Here is a 21,685-nt window from a genome sequence, read left to right as displayed (position 1 = left end):
CACTATTCTTATCAACTGACATTATAGCATAAATGCAGACAATGCAGCGGATTGTATCATAGCAGCAATATGTGCGTGTGTAGCAGAGAGTAAAATACATCTGAATGTTTAACCTTTACACTTTAAAGATGTACAGTGGTCCCTCTTTTATCGCAGGGGTTACGTTCTAAAAACATCCCGTCATAAGTGAAATCTGCAAAGTAGTCAACTTTATATTTTACAATTATTATATCAGTTTTAAGTCTGTAAAACCCCTCACCACACACTTTATACACTTTTCTCAGACAGAACCGTTAACCCTTTTTGCATCCTTCTTAAAACTTATTACTGCTGTCGTCCTTTTGTTATTTTCCTCCTTTATGTACTTTACATCCACCCGTAAAATTCTAGAACGTTAAAACCCGCCCAATTCAGCGACTATTTACCCAACCCGGGGCAGGACTCTGCTACAACCGCATAACTTCTGCCTTCCTTCAATGTGTCCAGAAGTCCAACTTTTTGTGAGATGGTCTGCATCTTTCTCTGCCTTTTGGATGCAACCGCAGGAGCCTTTGTCAGTGCAGAACATTTTGTCGACATTGTGGGTTTTGTCGGGGAGAAAACTTGCAAACATACAGCACTTCAGAATCACACTGCTAGAGAGTGAAACATGTATTTACATTTTGGCAGCTGAATGCATCCTGCACTGTACAGGAGACATGGCATGGAGGAGATTGATTGACAGTGGTCTACAGTCTCTTATCCAATCAGGACGCAGAGGGAGGAAAAAAAAATCTGCAAAAAGTGAACCGCGATATAGCAAGGGACGACTGTACTGCATAACTTTTCTGGTGGAGTGTTTGCCAACTGCTTGTCCCCGTAGAGAATTCTTGCTTAGCCTGGACTGTTGGCATTAAATGTATTTCTATCATTTATTTGAGGAGGGTTGATCAGACTTGTAAGTTGCTCTCCAAGTTCTCCATGGAGACGAATCATTTTAATCCCATACAATGGACAAAATCAGGTGGCATGCAGTCCTTCAGAACGTTTATGCAGTGCACTTTTAACCATCATTTTTGACAAAATGGGAAAGTCATTGGTATGAAAAAGCTGTGTAGAAATAATGACATGGATATTTCATATGAATGGAAAACACTTTCAAATATGATGGGTTTTCTTATGAGACGCCTAGGTTAGTTTTTGCTCTTGATGTGCTCATGTAATAGCCGTGTTAAATAGCTATCTAAATTCAATTGAAGTCTTCCACCTCTCAGTAAGATATGATGTGGCTGAGCTCGGGCACCATATTGAAAATATTCATAATGAAGGACAAGCACTGAAATATTTATTCCTCAGTGAGTCCCTGGAACAGCAGTTAGAGCGAGAGGAGCGCAGAGAAATGACTAAGATTAGCTTAATGCTCACTCTTATGTGTCTGCATGAACTTTTGAAGTGCCGAGCATGGTGATGGATTGCCAATGCCGTTTGCAAGACACGCCATCCCATAATTCCTGACATACGCTGCTGAACACACCAACATTCTTAGCCACTTCATTAACTTTTAATTTCCCATTTGACTAAGTTACAAAATAGAATGTAATAACTTTTGTCTGATGTTTGTTGACTGCCAGAAATGTAAAAAAATAAGCCTCATTTGAGATAATATAGAAGAGATGTAACCAATTGAGGTTTAACTCTGCTGTTTTTCTTTCTTGAATATTAATCAGTAACTTTTTTTTGTCACCCCTCTCTCTCCTTCTGGGCAAATAAAAATCACACTTGCTGGTATGACACTGCTACGGTGGCAGAAAAACATGTTAGTGACAACTTTATTTTTTATAATTTCATCATAATTTTAGAGCAAAAACAAGTGATTAAAAGTGATTTAAACAGGGAACATTTGGAATTTTCATTTATTCTAAAATGTTGCTTTAAAAACTCGTAAGTAAACTTGTAAAAAAATACAAGAGTTTCACATTTTAGCATCAAAACCAATTTTAGAGTTACAGGACTCAAAAATCTAAAAATCATGTAAAGATAGTTACCATTAGCTCAGTGACTAGAACCCAAAGTTCAGATGTTCAATCTCAGCTCTGACCAGTGCATTATGTACTGTGTCCTTTGGCAAGACGCTTCACACACCTTGCCTATTATATATTGCGTTTCAGTGAATGGTGCACAGACTGGAAGCTATATTTCTGTCAGTAAGCCGTCAGGAGTGTGGAGAGTGGATGACTAAAACAATGTAAATGATGTCCAAAAAGCACTTATAAAAAGCAAATATTTTGTTAGGACTGCTCAATTATGGCAAAAATAATACTCACTATTATGAGGCTCATGACATTCCAAGATTCCATTACTACTAATCTGTCTAGGGATGCAGCGATACAATACTAGTATTGGAGATCGGCTCTGATAGTGAAGATTTTGGTGAATTGGATATCGGCTTCCAAGATATAGGTTCAGCCAATATCGCATTTTGGTTTATAAATTTGTGTAATAAAACAATTTAGCCTACGTGCCCAAAACGTCTAATAATATTAAACTTATATTTTTACAATGTTGTTATAACAGTTACAATACACTTTTTTATTTTTATTATTATTTTTTTTATTATTATATGTTGTGTATATGTTGTATTTAAATTAAATATATTTTCAGTCTCTGCTCTAGTATTGTTTTTTGGGTATTGATAGTTTTCATATTCTAGAATGTGATGCTGTCATAATCCCAGATTGGGGGCAAAAGCCAGTTTTTCCTATTGATTACATTCTGCTTTTCATGAAATTTTGGAAAGGCAAATTCCTAAAAATATGCAACCTGATCATTTCTATTATTGATTAGACCCAAGACTATGCTATATTACAACAAAAAATCTGCACATGAACAATATTAATTTTACCTGCCCCCATCTGTATTAAATAATATAGAATGATGTGATGTCATCTGAAACCCAGCAACAGGCTTAAACTTAACTTAAATCCAGACAAGTATTGATATCAGTATCAGAACAAAAAAAGATGGATTGGCGCATCCCTAATATCCTGTTAAAATTGACTTAATATAGTTAAAATATAGATCTATTGTAATGTATTAGTATTTTTTCCTCAGATTTTTAATTAGTCTAATATGCCTTTTTTTCTGTCCTATCCAGAGCTAATAGATGGGACCCCTACTCTGAAAATCAACCACGGCTCGGGCACGGTGGTTCTGCAGTTACCTGGCAACGTCAATGTGGCCGATAGACGCTGGCACCGGCTGGACGTCCGCAGCAACAGCAAGGTGGGACACCCTACATATGCATGTAATCTCTTAGTCATCCAGGTTCCATTGGAAAAGAAAATGCAATTATATGTCAACAAACCTTTTTAGAGTGAATATGTTTCGACACCTATCCAAGTAGTTTCTTCAGTTGTGACAGGGTTTTGTAAGTCTCTGCCTTATATTAAATCTGTGTGAAGGAAGGAGCTAACTGCACTGGAACTAACACTCCCTGGTTGTTTACAGTAAGTAGTATGTGTTATTTTTTTTATTAAGTCCATTTAACTAATCAAAACAAAGAAATTAAACAGTTTAAATAAATGTAGTTAAAGAATACTGACTGAATTTGTAACATACTTTGATAAATGGCCCAATCGGAGTACTGTATTCTGAATACTTCTGAATACATTTACATTGTTTACATTGAGTTGCATTTAAATTATAGTTAAAATGCAACATAGCATTGAAAACAGCTTTTTGTTTGTTTCACTGTTTGTTATGCATTTCCTATCACTAATTAGAGAGGGAATAATTACACATTCACAGGCTATAGGAGCAACATTTTCTAACTAAAATTGTGCAGTTTGAAGCCTAAATTGTGTGATTAAGTACCACCATGTATTCCTTTGATTTTAGTAAATAAGTAACTGCATTCCCTCAAACGTCAAAGTAACTGTACAACAATACAGTTACTTAGAATTTGCAGAACTTAAAGAACTGAAGAAGATACTGGGATAAGTAATATATTCACTCTTAAAAACTTTTGTGTAGATTTTTAGTAATTTTCTGTATTTACATGGAACAAACAACCATCAGAAATGTATGCACCAAGTATGCATTCACTCTCATATCACTTACACTGCTTTATCACATTATATCTGCTTCAAACAGATGTTCTCATAGATGCAAAGTGTGGAACAATTAGGAGCTGTCATTTAGATAAACAACATTAATGCATTCATTTGAGTGTCAGTGGGGCTAGCTATTAATTATGTGCTATAAAAGAGTACAGGTGCCTCTCAGCTGCAGGTAAGTGCCCAAAGTATCAATTACAAAGTGTTCAAGGACTTTAAAAGCTCTCGCAGGTGAACTGAACATGTAACCTGTGTTTTATCGAATTATCCAAGCTGTACTTCACGCTTAGTGGTGGACTGTTTTTAGTTTCAGCCTGCACGTCCTAAGAGAGCCAGTACTGCAATGAAAATAAATGTGTTTAATTCTGCAAAATTAATACATGAATGAATACAAAATAAAAAATATTAAATCTATTTCTACTGAATTTATAAAAGAACTTAGCCTGACTCATCAGCCGGGTTCACTTTGTGGAAACCGTCTGACCTCGCAGTATTAGGATTCATTCACCCTAGGGTAGGCGGGTACTTTTTTATTTAACCAATCACTGCTATTTGGTCGTGACATATGTAATGCCCCAAATCCCGTAGGAAGAAGGACAATAATGTCTTTCCCCTTGATAAAATTCACCAAACATTCTCTCCAGACTTTAAATCCTCAATCTCAGGAATCGTTGACAACACAGAATGTATGGTTCTTCGCTGATTGGCTGGTGGAGTTTTTGCAAACCGTCTAATGTATTCTGATTCCTGATCTAGTTGCTGGAGAGAAATAAAATTGAGCGGAGGCACTAGGTGGCTCCAGCCTGGCTAAAAGGAACTAGGGTTTTGAAAAGACTTAAAAACTCACAATCACAGGACAGAAATGAAGCTTCTTGATTAGCTCAAAGATGCTTTATGTAACTTTTTGGTTGGGGGTCCATCACCTGCTTGTTTGTATGGATATGTTTTTGCTCTGCCTGGAATATTCCACAGTGTGACATTAAACAGCTCTGCCTTGCATTTATTAAATTACAGGTGGTTTCATAGCTCAAAAATACCTAGAAAAACAGGCATTCTGACTGTGAGTGGGGTTGCTTCTACACAGATCTGACCTGCAGCTTGGTGTCCATGAAGATAGAAAGGTTTAATGCCATACTGTGACACATTTCAGACAATGCAATAACATCTCCATGAAGACAAGTATAAGATCACTTGACTTGTATACGCCCATGGACCACTATGTAACCTACTTGGACGACTGAGGGATTACACAGATATAACACCAAATGGCAATGTCAAAAACGTTCTGGGATTTAAGGTTGAAATTACATTCTACAGTCTAAATAAAGACGGTTTTTACTTACAATCTTGGTATCAGAATCGGTATTGAATATCACATCTATTCCTTAGTATTGTGGCAAGACTACAAGGCTCTAGTCCTCCTTTCAACTACTAAGCGCTACTTCAAACCCAGCCTTTTGCTTTCAACTGCAATTCATGAATAAATCAGATTTGCATGGTTGGGTTATTGACTAGACTTGCTTTATTGATTCATTTGAGTAAATTATAATGTCTGTTGCAGTATATATGAAATGACTTACTTGGGCGTGTTCAACATAAGCATGAGTTGGCATATGGAGCATGCTAAGTGATCAGTAAACGCAACACCACTAATTTTATTTTCACTGTCAATTTAATAAATGTTCAGTACACGTGACAGTTGATTTGAGTGGAGTGTGAATGTGATGGAGGTAATTGCACATGATCTTTTCGGCAGCTGGTTCACATAGCTGACTCATGACACTGATTCTACAAATAGAATAAGTGAGTGCTATACTGGCAACTTTTTTACAAGGTGGTACTGATGTATTAGTAATGCTGCTACAGTGTATGGGTGACGTAATTCCATGATGTCATTATTTCAGAAGGAGGGCAGGGATCTGTATAACTATAACTGTGAGATTCACTTCTGAAAAAAAGATCTTAACTTACAACTTGACCCACAACGAAGGGCGTAGGTTTGCATAAAGGCGGTGGGGACATGTCACAACCAATATTTGGGGAAGACAAAATAGTCCCTACCAATATTTGCCATTTTATTTTAATGAACAAAGATGTAAATTTATTCCAATATTTTTCCAAACTCACATTTTAGTTCACATTTTGTTTATTAGACGTTCTGAGATGTATTCAGTGATATGACGACAGGGTTACTCATGCCGCTGTTTCATTGGCTGCAACAGAGGGGAAGCGACAGGACAGGGCCAGCACCCGAAGATGGTGACTTGAGCAGGCTCGAGTGAAGACCCTGCGCACCAAACTTTGAAAAACTTTTCAAAAGGAACTTACTTGGCTTCATCGTCAGTTAAACTTGCCATATAATGAGTCACTGCGGAAAAAGAGCGACTATAGCTACCTCCCAAACAGAGCCCTACTTGTGCACTGTTAGCAGCTGGACTCTATTGACAATATTCCATGGAAAAATGTACGGACATTACCTCACAAATATCTCATCACCAATAAACAAAGAGAAATCTGCTACAAAATTCTACATCACTGTTATCCGATAAAGCAACCTACAAGTAAGTACAAGTAACCTATCAGCTGGTTACTTGTACTTATTCCATGATGATGTTGTTGTTTTACCTATGGCATTAAAGGTACACTACGTAACTTTTTGGTTGGGGGTCTGTCACTTGTTTGTTTCTATGGATATCTCATTGCTTTCCCTGGATTGTTCCACAGCATGACATTAAACAGCTCTACCTTACATTTCTTCAGTTACAGGTCATTTAATAGCTCAAAACTACCTAAACCTGCATTCTGACTGTGAGTGGGGTCGCCTCTCCACAGATCTGACCTGTAACTTGGTCTGATTTGGTCTTCATGAAGATAGAATGGTTTAATACCATACTGTGAAACATTCCAGACTTCAGAAAAGCATTTGACAGACCCTCCACCAAAAACGTTTCACAATGCACAATGTACCACAAAAACATGCATTATTATTGTTACTGTGAGAGGGTCTGCTTCTCCACACTGACCTGTAATCTGGTCTGTTAATGTGGCCTGCTTTCTCCATGGAGATTTTTAAATGAAATGCCATACTATAGAAAATTTCAAGAAAAAAACAACATGGAGTCAAGCAGGTGATGGACCCTCTACCAGAAAAGATATACAGAGCATCTTTAAAATCCTTGTGTTGAATAATAACACCCAATGGCAACATTTTAAATCTTGCTGGGAGAAAAAAATCATTTTTGTTTATTTACTTTGACCATGAACAAGGCCAACAAATCTGCAGTCTTAAAGTTAAACAGTGAATTCCACCAGAGGATACTGACTTCCCCTCCATCTCGATTTTAAAATATAGAGATTCTAAAATGTAGTAATGCCATCTGAACACAAACTATTCCCAGACTTAGACCAGTGTACTAGCCCCGTCTTGCAATTTATTCATTAGAATTAGCAACAATTTAAAAAGTAATTTAGATATAGTATGGGTGAGAGGTGATTTTTATAATTATAACAAGGAATATGGAATGGTTTGTTATGTTTATTTCAAAAAGCTTATGCCGACTGAGCCTGCACCTACGATATATACCTCACAGGGAAAGTAGGGATGCACAGATATGATACTGGTATCAATTATCAACACCTATATTAACATTTTTTGATGAATCATATATCAATTCCAAGATATCAGGTCAGTCAATATGTAATTTTGATCTTTAAATTGGTATTTAACTAGTCGATGTTGGCCTAAAACACCTCACATGATTGAACTTGTAATTTTTTCATACATGTTCTGTAGTTTAAATCAGTGTTTTCCAAACTTTTTTTTTTTTCTTTGGACCCATATTTTAAAAGTCACAAACCTTCACGACCCAAGTCAATAGACATTATTCGTAAATCACAAAATAAAGATGGATATGACCATTACATTAATGAGGATATTTTATTGCTGACTGAGTGATCATGTCTCTTAGAACAATTAGTATTACAGTACTCAAATTTTAAACAATCAAAAACAGTAACTGAACCAGCAATAAAAGGTATCCATAAGTTTTTTGGACATTAAATATACCCCATTTCTTTTTTTTCTTTTCAACATTCAATTGAACCAGCAATATTGGAACAAAATAGTCAATAAAATAATAACAAAAAATTTTACAAAACATGTTTTAATATTTCATCACTTCTAATGAGATAGGTGGGCCTGTCTGCGTTCTTGTAGTGCGTTCCAATTCGCGGTGCAGACCTACCTCTTGAGACCCACTTGAGGGTCACAACCCAGTCTTTGGGAAGCAAACAGATGGCCCGGGGACCGGATCCAGCTCTCCAAGACCTTTAATCTGGCCCTCGGCTGATTTTCTACTAAAATGTTTTTCTTATATTTCCTATTAAAATATTGGTAATTTTCTGTGCCTCTTAGCATAGCAGTGTCTCCAGCGTGTCTATGTGTGGCCCCTCCCACCAGAGCAGCACAAATGAAGACTTGCCTCTTTCCAAACTTGCCTCTTGCCTCTTTTAAAGGACTATCGTTTTGACTGTTGACCGTGACACCCTCAACAGCAAAAAGTGGACGCCGAGTGCAGGATTTTCCAAGACAAATTGATTTATTCCTATTTGCATACAAGTTAATGTTAAAACATTGTGTTGAAATTACATTTTTCTTAATGTTTCAGGTTGTTCATTATTATAATATTTTGTAAAAGAAAGAATTTAAAGTTTCTTTAAGAGATTTGTGTTTCTCTGCACAAATATGATCCAGCCCCTTTGGGATCGAAGTAGGTTGGATACAGCCCCCCGGACCAAAATGAGTTTGACACCCCTGGTTTAAATGATAAATAATAGTTACACAACACATTAGCCATACGCCATTTATGTTTAAAGAACACAAATTATGTTTTTAGTCTCTGCTCTAGAATCAGTTGATATCGGTATTTAAGTATATTTACTTTACTTAAAGCTAAAGTATTGACATCGGTTTCAGAACAGAACAAGGTGGATTGGTGCATTGGTAAAAGTAAACTACAATAACCACTGCAATACCGCCATGAATCAGAAAACACAAACAAATAAATAGCTCTCATTACAGCCTGCGTACTGTGTTATATCTATGGGCCTGCCTTGTCACTCATCTGCTCTATACCATATTCCCCAGGACTCCACTCAGCGGAGGTACCGGTGATTAACTATTGTGGAAGTGTCTGCGGCGCTGCTCTCCAAAGGCTGCTAATCTGGCTAAGAGTGAGACGGATGATTGCAAGGGCCCTCCTCTGACATCCTCTACCTTGGATCATTTGGAGTGAATTAAATTAAATAGTGAAATTAAGCTAATCTTCATTTGACTGAGAGCGGCGTGTATGGCTTTTCACCCGGGGAACTGCCACGCAACCGCCGCACTATAGCTCTTCTTTAATATGAAGACTGTCTGGCTGGCTATTTTTAGACCAATGGAACACCAAAGCTCACACCCTCACATTGTTATCGAAGCCTATGTCTCCAGTGTTGGCACATTAGTGGTGTAGTGCTATCGCCAGGGGATCAGAAGCTTTTAACATCAATGAAGTCAGCCAGAACAACTATATGATGTATGTGAGTGAATGAGGCTGAATTATCCTATGCGCTGAGGATATCTGAGATTCTTTATTCGCGTTTGGCAATTTGGAAACCGTCTTAGTAGCTGTCAATAAAGTGGGACTAAACACCTAAACTTCGCCCACAATCACATTTCAAATAGAGCTGCTAGTGTTGTAGTCAAGACCACTCTAATCGAGACCAAGACTTGACCGAGACCGAGACAAGACCAAGACTTTTAAAGGTCGAGACCAAGATAAGACCAAGACTTTTAAAAGCCGAGACTGAGACAAGACCGTGACCACTGCCCACCAAGACCATCTTTGTCATTTTCTACATTTATTTGTATTTTAGAGTTATTTTGGCACATACACTGTATGTCAGTGTTTTTAATAAATATCTCAATTTAAATATCTCCATTGGGATTTAGCAGTCACTGCACATTTACCGAGTCAAACGCACATTGTGACAAACACAGATGTACCGCACAATAGTACAAAATAGTATATATAGTTTATTGCCAACAGCAGCGGCCGTAATGCAATCTGATCACACTCAACAGGTGCGTATTCAGACCTCAAGTCCAAATGCTCACGAGTCCAAGTCAAGACCATGACCATTAAAAAAAAACATCTCGAGCCCAGTCTCGAGACCAAGACCGGTCTCAAGTACTATGACACTAAGAGCTGCTAAACTGGGTTGAAGAAGAAGAGAGTGAGGGGGAGGACATATAAGGGACAGTGTGATTGGTCTGACTTCAAACTCTGCTCTCCGGTCAGATGTTTGTAATCACAATCTGTAATCAGGGCAGTCTTGGGTGATGTCACCAACTGCTGGAAATCTTGGAACTTGGGTGGTTAACTCACGTTGATATTAACTATGTATTAAAGGGTTTGTGAGAGCTAGGGACAAGTTAAGGCTGCCATTCGCTACAGGAAAATTAGCTCAGCTTTGGCTGCGATTTGCTTCTTCCTGTGATCAGAGAGGCATGGCCCGACTTTGTGTCTTCATGTGTGATTATGAAGCTGCTGCGCTCCTTGTGTGTGGTGTCAGTGTGACTCTGAGCAGCTCTGTCAGATCATATCCACCAAACATCAGCAACATTACAGTAAAAGCCAATTAAACAGAGCATCAGGGGCAGATGGAGTAATGGACACAGAGATACAAAAATAATGAGAAGACTTTACTACTCATCTCTTGTAAAGTGGTAAATTTAAGTGCAGCATCTCATCCACATTATCCATAGAAATTGTCCTTCACAAATAATGACATCCAGTCCACAAAACCGCATTATGAATCCAGTTTGAAGCGTTCTTTGAAAGTAAAAAGGCGAGAATAGTTCCTCACGTGTGTCTGTTTATATCCACGCATGCTTTATGCTTTAAAAATCATGTATCTGAAGTATTGCACCACATTTCATAATAATACAGTTTTGACTGGTATGTAGACTAGAAATGCAGTGCTCCGATCTTTTGAACACTTAAGAGTGTCAAAGCGAGTGGTTTTACTGTAGACAGGGAACAGCTGACACGATCGCGCTCCCAGCTCTATAACCTGTGCTTTACAGACATACTGCAGACTTTGCAATCGGAGATTTTAAGTCTCATAAGATTCTGTGGTGTGCGCTTTTTGTCACATGTTTAAAGATTGTTTAACTCCGAAAAATCATACAGTGTGTGGCGGCCTTTAGACAAATTTAAATACTAGGGATCGTGTATCGGTTATCGCCAGTACCGGTGATTTACCCAGATATTCATATCGATCTGATATTTGGCACTGATTTTTTATTTTTTTTTTTCAGCCCTGCCCTTGTATCTGTGTGGCCACGTGTCATATCACATTAGTATGACAAATATCAAATATCGGTATTGGCTTTAAAAAAAAATCTATATCAGACCCTACTTTAAATTAAATATCTACTTTCTCCTTCTGCGGTGTGAAAATTAAGTACCTCAGTTTTAAAACTCAAAGCCAAAAACACAGTATTTATATCTGATGATTAGCGAATTAATGGCAAAATCTAGGACTGTAATTGAGAATAATATGCTCACTAAACACATATGCAAATTTGGAAAATATGGCAACCATTCTCTGCTTCATCCATCTCCGTACAAACTCATTCACACATCACAAAGAAAAGTAAAATGTCTTGCATAAAAGCACAGAGGAAAACTGCTATACTTACAGATTGTGGTATCTGTCATGAACATTGGAAGTTTTTATTTGGAGAACACCAGCATCAAAATTATTTTATTAGTTATTTTTCAAGGTAATTGCTTTTACTACTATAGCAATAACCTAATGCAGTATGTTAATTTCTAAAGCTCACCCTATTGTCTGTTGTTTTATAATAGAACAATTCATATTCATCAGTAGGGTAATGGCCACCAATCATCATCTGCGTCATAGTCTATGCCATGTTCTCTAGATGGAAATGCACCTCCTGTAGTGCTCGAATACAAGAAGAGAGTATTCGAGCACTACAGGAGGTACTTGAAAAACAAGACTATTAATGATTTCCCATGTTTTTTTTTCTTTCTCTAGGAGGTGCGCTTCACGTTAGACCGCTGTGCAGGGGCAGCAGTGATGGAGATGGAGGGGGTGGGCAGCTGGCTGACCACAGAAGACCACTCCTCCTGTGAAGTCATAGGCACTACCCCCAACACAGACAGGTGAATATATACAAGGAGTAAGAGCTTAACTAGATTTCAGTGTGATTGTACGTTTCTCTCCTTCAGCTACTTTGCATTTAAGGAGCTGTACCCAATTTTTACCATGTTTAAAATGTGAAAAACAGAATTAGGTCATTTTAAACAGTTTGCAGTGGTTTAAATATATTACCCACTTAAATTATGCATTCTTAACATCCTAATTATTCATTGCAATGAGTTGATAAGTTTCAGTTTTGCTTTGACAATAACAACAAGTAGCATGCTAACAATGCTGATCCTCTGATGCTCAGAGGATAAAGCACAGCGATCTCATTTCTGCAGGAAGAGCTGCCTGAACAGTATATACCATAGATACCTATGCCAGGGAAAAACAAGTTTTACTCAACTGCTTGCATAAAATCTGGTACAGCCATTTAAATGTCTTCATCATATCTGATGATTTATTTTTTGCCATTGTCGCGTAATTTTTTTCTGTTTAATATATTAATAATATAGTACAATTATTTTGGGGTGACAAGTTTTATGACACTAAACATGGAAGTTAGTTTTTGGGGTGGATGAGACCACATTTACTGAGGACTTATAGCACGAACAAATTATTTAAGAAACGTGGAGGAAAAAATGAAAATAAAAAACTAGTTAAATAATAAATAATTCTAGATTATGACAAGGAAGTACATCCGTGTATGTTGCGGCCATTTGATTTTCAATTTGAAATGTGAATTCCAAAATTCCAAAAAGAAAACAGCTGTTAAATGTTTCCCAATCTCACAACTAAATAGAAAATCAGGAAAACATCTGTTATTTGTTTGGGATTTAAATCCAAAATCAGAAAATGAAAAACGAGTCCCTGTGGTGAACTTGTTTGGAAAATGGATAGGCTCATTTGTGTTCGCCTGTGTTTTCCTCGTGGAGCGGTGCTCAAAGCCCTGTGCCAAGTCCGTGCCAAGCACCCAGTGAAGCACATCTCCTCCCAGGTTCAGACATCGGGTGTTGTCCTGAGGCAGGTGATGGGATCTGGCCAGCGTTACATCGTGGTTACACCTTCTTTCTATGGCTCTATTACCCTTATTTGAAACTGAGCAGAGCAGGGATCACTGCTACAGGCTGTAGACAGAACGCCACACGCCAGTAACAAGTGCCCCATGTCACGGGAAAGCTGGCCGCTCTCTGCAGCGAGTCAGCCACAGTGTAGCCGATGAGGGTGCTCACATGCCCCTCAAAGTGCCCGTGAAGCTTTCCGGCCCCTTTGACCAGGTGCAAAGCCGCTCTGTGCCTCTCGGTTTCAAATACATATCAGGGCCACAGAAAAGCCGTGAATCTACGTTCTCACACTGCCCAGATCGTACACGAACCCAAGTACCAAAAAGTTGCTGTTCAGGTGCAGTTGTGGTTAAACCAATTATTGTTACTACTGGTACCATATAAAACTGAACTAGAACTGAGCCCTATGCTTCCATGTCCACAAACTGTATAGATATCAAACATCCCCGCTCCCTACCGCTGTCTAACTGAGCTGAATGAACTCTTAAGTGTTTATTTTCTTAGCAGCTCCACATTTACATGTTGTCACACAGGGGACCCCACGTTTTAAATGTTACCAAACATATCTCAGACCATGGACTGTGGAATTTCCTGCTTTAGTTAGTCGCTCTGAATGTACTCAAGTGCCGTGGGATTAGACTTGCGGAGAGTTATGCTAATGTTGGCTGCATGTAAACATCATAGCTCGCTGTTACAATTAGTCAATAGAAGCTTCATTTGCATAAACTAAAACATCCGACAGTGCTGCTACTGCTGAGATCATTTACAGTTGATAAACAAAGCAAGATCCGCTGCCAGAGTCTGTCTACGGCATGCATTAACAAGTTGAAAGTATCAAAATAACTTTTGCTTTAGTCTTTTCTTAGCTAGACTCAAGGTAGATACACATGTGTAAGAAGAGTCGATGGAGTGACTAAGGCTGACGAAAAAGACAAGTGTGTGTGTGTGTGTGTGTATATGTCTTGAGAATTTATGAAAATATAATGAGTGGAGTTGTCATGTTCTTTGTGTATCTGGGTGGGTTTCCGTGGGCACTACTGAACTTAAAACATATTGGCCAAATCATCCCTCTAAAGCCGACTGTACGCTAGAAAATGTTTAAACGTGTATTGTGTTATAACTTTTCTGGTTGGGGATCCATCAAATACTTTTGTCACTGCTCTGCATGAAATGTTTCACAGTATGGTATTAAACCTTTCTATCATCATGGAGACCAAACCAGACCAAGTTACAGGTCAGATCTGTGGAAAGAGGCAACCCCGCTCACAGTCAGAATGCCTGTTTTTCCAGGTATTTCAACAAAACCTCCTGTAATTTAATAAATGTAAGGTAGAGGTGTTTAATGTCATACTGTGGAACATTTCAGGCATAGCAATGACATCTCCAGAAAAACATTTGACATGACCCTTCAACAGAAAGTTATATGATGTACTTTTAAGTCCAATTTGGCTCTCTCATAAGTTGTTGAGCTGTTTGTCGCAGCTCCAAAACCTCATATCATAATATTCTGACATGTTGGCATAGCGAGACACGGCAGTTCATTGTAGAAATGGACACCAGCAGAGACTTTGTCCAAAAATTTTTTTCATTTATCATCACAGCTATAATGAGTATAACAGGGGCCTTTCTTTCAGATCACACTGTGTTGTGAATAAACTGCTCCTGTGGCCTTTACATGCAGGGTTTAAAAGGTACATTGTGGAAGTTTTCTGGTGGAGAGTCCGACAGTATGGTATTAAACCTCTCTATCTTCTTGGAGACCAAACCAGACCAAGTTACAGGTCAGATCTGTGGAGAGACAACCCCATTCACAGTCAGGATACATGTTTGCCTAGGTAATTTTGAGCTATAAAACCACCTGTAATTGAATAAATGTAAGGAAGCGCTGTGGAACATTCGAGGCAGAGCAGGTAACAGATCCTCCACCAGAAAAGTTACACAGTGAATCTTTAATCTCACACTTTGAATAAGAACACATGGCCGGCCAGCTGACACCGCTCGCATTGTATCTGTTCTGAGTGAATAAAGATCTGAGGAAGGTTTAATTTGGACAATTAAAAAAAAATACATGGATTCAAAAATGTACCAAATATCTATCTTATCTAGACGGATTTTCGTCTCTTTTATCGGATCCAAATCTTTTGAATCAGTTCACTTCAAAGAGCCATTCAAAAGACTGTCTCTTTTGCTACTTACTTATATAACAAAACTCATTTTAACAACAAATGAATCGCAGATAGAAATGACCATGGTTAAGAAATGGTTCAAACTGAGAGCAGAAGTGTGTTTATTCATTGAAATTACGTATGATCTAAATAAAACGATGCTCTGCAATAATAATCATTTAAAAACTAACCAGATATGTTTTTTGTGCATAAAGCTGTCACTCATATTACCCAATTTGTTTCTGTCCTGATCTTTGTGTTGGTTCAGGGTTAATCAGAATAAAAATTCATAAAAAGTGGGAAGAAAAAGATTAGATTCTTTTAAAAACTTCAGATCCAACTCCAACCGTTCACGTTAAAGGTGCATTGTGTAACTATTCTGCTGGAGGGTCTGTTAAATCAGTGTTTCCCAAACTTTTTTCAGGGGAACCATATTTTATAAGTCACAAATTTTTGCAACCCAAGTCAATAGACATTATTCATAAATCATAAAATTAATTTTTGACCATTATTGAACTAATTTGATTAATGGGGATATTTTATTGTTGACTGAGTGATCGTGTCTCTCTGAACAATTAGTATTACTCAAGTTTTAAACAATGAAAAACAGTAATCAGTGAGAGAGAGATTCCGTGCACGGTGTAGAAATGAGGAGCGGAGGGTGCACAGAGATGTATGTATATGTATATTGCAGACCTCCATGCAGATCGTGACAAGGCGACCCAAAAAAAAATCTCTTGAGACCCACCTGGGTCTCAACCCAGTCTTTGGGCAACAATGCGTTACATGCTTTTCTTCCTGGAAATGTTATTGTTTTGCCTGGAATTTTCACAGTATAGCATTAAATCTTTCTATCTTTATGGGCAAATGACCAAATCAGTCAGAGTTATGGGTCAGATCTGTGAAGAGGCGACCCCGCTCACAGTCAGAATGCTTGCTTTTCTAGGTCTTTTTGAGCTATAAAACCACCTTTAATTGAATAAATGTATGGTAGATATGTTTAATGTCATACTGTGGAACATTCCAGGCAGAGCAATGACATCTCCATAGAAACAAGCAGGTGACGCAACTCCAACCAAAATGTTACATAGTGCACCTTTAAGGAACCGTTCAAAGACCCAACCTCATTAACAAACTTCAATTCACCACTACACATGGTAATCAAAGATCTCTTCAGCAGTCAAACAGATGAAATCACTGGATCACTCTGCACCTGGAACAGGCAAACTTGTCAATTTAAACTTCCAAAAACTTTCCATCCACTTAATATTCCTCTTATATAAAATCTCATAAACACAGAAACACGTTACACAATGCAAGCCTCTGCGGAGACTTAAGAGCATGTAATGACTGTGCCGTCATGGTGTACTTCTGCTTGTTGCCTGAGTGCTCTCCATTCTTCTATTACAGACATCTGAACATGAGCCAGGTTCTGCAGCTCGGAGGTGTCAACGAGGACATCCCTTACATCTACCCACAGCTCCAGCACAAACACTTCACCGGCTGCATGCGCAATCTCATTGTGGACAGCAAGGTAAAAAGCACTCAGCGTCGTGTACGGGGTAAAAGAAAAACAAACATACAGGCTAAGAGAGCACCATTAGCACAGCACCATGTAAGGAGGCTTCTGCTGGTACCTCTGCAGATAAATGTATTAAGAGTAGGTTTTCGAGTAGTCTCTCTGTGCTTTTAGCTCTAACCTCAGTGCTCTCTGGAACCATATACAGATATAAAGAATGTGCACTCTTTCACTTCAGATTGAAAGTCAGCGTATATGAAGTTTAACCTTCGTTTGCATGGGTGAAGTTTAAAGTCAAGGGCTGGTCAAGACTTCAACCCTTTTTTATATTGACTGTGAAGCTGAATTGCCTCATATGAACTTCAATAAAGAAGCAGTAGAGTTTTATAACAACTACACCTTAATTCACCCTAATAAAACATGAGCAAAGATTAAGTTAATAATGAACTATTAGTTTTTTAAAGGTCCTATGTTATGCTTAATTGACACTTGTGAGCTTTAAGCCATGTTATTATGTTGGTACCTCATCAAAAACATACCAGGAGTTGTGTTATTGATTCTAGTGAAGGTGTATGGAGTTTAAAAACACAGCAGAGCACGTGCTGTATCACCATGACATGACAAGGTGGAATGTAGTGTTTTCTATTTGAGAGATGAACTCAGACTAAGGCTACGTCCACATGACAATGCTTCTGGATTTTAAAAAAAAAATTATTTATTTTATTTTTTTTTGTGGGTTGAAAAAAATCTGCGTCCACACATGTGTCGGATCAATAAATATTCACATCCAGACAATAATGGAGCACTGAGTGAAAATGATGTAATACATATACCATACCTGTCTGTGGTGCTGTAAACAGGATACAGCCAGAGCCACTGTACACACAATACTACAGAGAGAGCATGTGCATAAAGTCCTTCCTCTTCTGCAACAAACACACGTGGCGAAAAAAATCTTCACCATTTCATCATCAACTCCGTATATTTTTGAAGAGGAAACAACATTATAACATAAATCAGAAAATAGCATAATACGGGCCCTTTAAGAATGACTCATGCTGAGGTATTAATGAGGTATAATATTTAGAATGATTAGCACAAGTCTGATCCACTATTATGAAAGTCTTTGTTTATGCTTTATTAAAGGGGCTGTACCTGATTCTTACTGTCTTAAAAGTCTTAAAACAGTTTGCAGTGGTCCAAATGTATTCCTCATGACCAGAGCTAACAATAACTAGCATTCTAACAGTGCACCTCCTGTTTATCAAAGTAAAGTAAATTATTTCTAACTATCAAAATACTGTATAAGTAGATGCAGACAGTAGTAAGCAAGCTTTTAACAAACAATAAAAGACATTAGACAGAATAGGGAGTGTATACATCAAGGTTTTGAAGCTTACGTCACAAACAAAGAAGACGTTTGGAAAGATGCAATTACAGCTTCCAGTGTAGTTCCCGACACTGGGCTTGTCTAACATGGATCTATTAAAAATGACTGTGATAAAACCCATTGAAGTAAAAGTGATCAGAGGTAAAATGAAGACTGCATACGTATGTGCTGTTTGGAATCATCTTGAATTTGGCGCCTCATCTCTTCTAATCGCATGTACCCAGTGCGCTCAGAGTTGTGTGCGAGTGTGGAAATGGTGAAAAATGAGGTATGGTTGTAATTGTTGATTAGCTGAACATAACGGAACGCTACAATGACATGTAGATGAAGAAAACTGGGCCTGGGAAGTTGTCATTGCATCTTCCCAAACGTCTTCCTGGTTTATGACGTAAGCGTGAATAGAGCCTACAAGAATGGCTTCTGTTCTTCTTATACAGGAGGCAAAGTGTGTGTGTGTGCGTATGTGTGTGTGTATGTGTAGGTAAGTAATAAAACAGAAGAGAAAATTAGACAGTAAGGGCGAGAAAAGGGCAAAAGAATAATTATTCTTATAATTAATGATATTTTTCCCCTTGTGTTTTTTCATTGCCCCTTTGCTCCTTTGTTAATTAATTGTTATTTATTTATTTTTTAGCGTTTTTTTGTGTGTGATAGTGTCAGCACAGCTTGTTTTGACCTCAAGAGCTGCTTACACTATCCATCTCTTCTGGGGCATGACACATTTTGCTCTAATACACAGGAAAAAAAAAAATACAAGGTACAAAGCTGCCAAATAAGTTTTATGGATGTATTATTAAACACATAAAAGTTATATTGAAATGACTGCCCGTGCAAGGAAATGGTAAGACATTTGGCAAACTCATAGCAGTGAATTCTTCAGCCAGCGCAACATTGTCAGCAGTAGCTAGTTTTAAAAGGTCTGACTCTTTTTATTCACACAGTCACATTATCTTGTTTTGTCACTTGTGTGTTTTTGTCACCTCAAACACCTGCTGCTTGATATATAGACAGGAGTGTTGACTATCATAACTGCATATGAGCAAGCAATCGAAAAAAAAAAAAAAAGAAAAGAAACTGCCGTCATTTATAAAACAATGTCAGATCTGTAAGGAGTGGTGTTGTTCACTTTTCAATGTGGCACTTCTGAGTGTGTGTGTGTGTGTTTTTTTCATCCAAGTGGAATTCTTTGAACAATATGCAACATTACAGTGGGCGGAAAGGTTCAAAAGGAGGGCAGACAAAGTTCTTCACTATAATTAGCTGCAAAAGTAGCAAGCTGCTTTATAGTTACATTTGTCTAATACAAGGGATAATGACATGAACCAAATTTGAGATCAGACAATTACAAAAGAAAGAAAGACAAACTTGCATTTTTGGGAACGCCTCACCGAAAGTGTGGATTGGGTCAAATTTTTCGGTCAGCCCGTGTCCGACAGAGCAGTGATCAACTACAACCCAAGCCCAACAGACATTAAGATGCTCGTGTCCCAACCCAACTGAACCCGATACAATTAAGATCAGGCTATTTTCATAGGCCTACTAATGACACACATAGGATATTGTTTATGTGGCCTCTAATGATCACAGAGATGGAAAACACAAACTCGGGATATAGCGAAAATAATGAAAAAACTTTATTCCTCACCTCTCGTAAAGTGGTAAATTTAAAGTGTCGCATCTCATCCATATTATCTGTAGAAATTGCCCTTCACAAATAATGACCCCAGTCCACAAAACAGTGCTGTGAATCCAGTTTGAGGCATTCTTTAAAAGCAAAAAGGTGAAAGTAGTTCAAGTGTGTCTGTTTACATCCACACTTCGCGCGGATCGAGGTTGAAGCTGCAGATAGCCGATAGTGACTCTACTTCCTGTGGACTTTATCGCCAATCTTTTATCTTTTAAAAGTCATGTGTCTGAGGCACTGCCCCACATTTCACAAATAATAATAACACAGTTTTGACTTGTACCTAAACTAGAAGTGCAGTGCTTTGATCTATTGAACAATCATGAGTCTCTAAGCGAGTGGGTTTACTGTAGACACGCTGATGTGTCCAAGTCCAACCCGGGCCCCAACATAAGTTCTAAATATTTATCGCTTTGGACTTCGGAACCCGTAGAACTTCGGTTTATGTGTATTGTTCATGGCTATGTATCTGGAATATTCCAAGCAAAGCAACCACACCATCGTAGCAGGTGTCAGAACCCCATCAGAAAAGTTACATAGTACACCTTTAAATTCCATATACTTTTTTTTTTTTTCATTTAAGGGTTTATGCCAGATTTTTTTCCCCTGTATTATGTGTATGCAGGAGCTCTCAAAGTCAAAATATGTCTGCATCTAATTATAAAGTGTTGTATCGTCCAAAAAGCAGGAAGTATGCAGTTAGCATGCTGGTTGTTGTTAGCTTTACCGTGATGGCAAAACTCAGATCTGGCCTTTGAAAGTTGAGCTCATCTCAGAGAACCATCTGGACGCTCTGAATTCATAAGGTAAGTGAAGAGTAACTTTGGACCACTGCAGACCCTTTAAACTTCAAACAATAAATATGGAAAATGACAAATTTTACATAGACGCTATAGCTGACTTTACTTTTACATAACATAAACTTTGTGAACCCAAAAGCGCCGTGTGGTGGCACTTATCCAATGCATAGAAATTATGCATGATTTAAATAAAACGTTGCATTACAATAATAGTTTAAAAACAAACCGTTGTGTTGCCAGATGTGTTTTTGTGCTCAAACCTGTCACTCATATTACCTTTTATGCTTCTGAAGAATAACTTTAAACCACTGCAAACCCTTTAAACTACAAAAAGTAAACATGGAAAGCTAATAACTTCACACTGTCGCTATAGCTGACTTTATTTTTACATAGCATAAACTTTGTGAGCCCGAAAGTACAGTTTGGTCGCACTTATCCCCAACGCAACTTCCTAAAGCGCCTATTTTGGACTTTCCACATTATTTACTGTGATCTCATCCTATAAAACAAGTGACGCAGCGAGTAGGAAGCGCAAATGTGTGGACTGGAGCGGCTCTCTTATTATATCCATAAACACAATTTATCTGTATTCACTCAGAGAGACATTCGAACTCTATTAAGATGTAGAATCTGGGGAGCGGCTATAACAAGCCAGCTATTTTTTCCCCTGCTTTAGTGCTTGCATCTTGGATTTAATGTGGTGGCTTATAGCTTAAAGAGGACGCGCTGGAGAGGACCCAACCGTCTTTTTGTAC

At 38.1% G+C, this 21,685-nt stretch overlaps 1 protein-coding gene across 1 annotated transcript in view; it reads left to right on the top strand.

The window, feature by feature from the left end:
* The window catches only part of si:ch211-186j3.6 (neural-cadherin), a 545,061-nt gene that overhangs the window by 413,956 nt on the left and 109,420 nt on the right, over window positions 1-21,685 (top strand). Inside the window, 3 exon segments of the mRNA XM_055154596.1 lie at window positions 3,134-3,261; window positions 12,201-12,328; window positions 16,948-17,071. Of these exon segments, the coding sequence (XP_055010571.1) occupies window positions 3,134-3,261; window positions 12,201-12,328; window positions 16,948-17,071 (380 nt within the window).

Source organism: Boleophthalmus pectinirostris, unplaced genomic scaffold, assembly GCF_026225935.1.
Source record: "Boleophthalmus pectinirostris isolate CB_2022bp ecotype Guang Dong unplaced genomic scaffold, ASM2622593v1 HiC_scaffold_19, whole genome shotgun sequence".
Lineage (NCBI taxonomy): Eukaryota > Metazoa > Chordata > Actinopteri > Gobiiformes > Gobiidae > Boleophthalmus > Boleophthalmus pectinirostris.
This window is presented reverse-complemented; position numbering and strand designations above follow the sequence as displayed.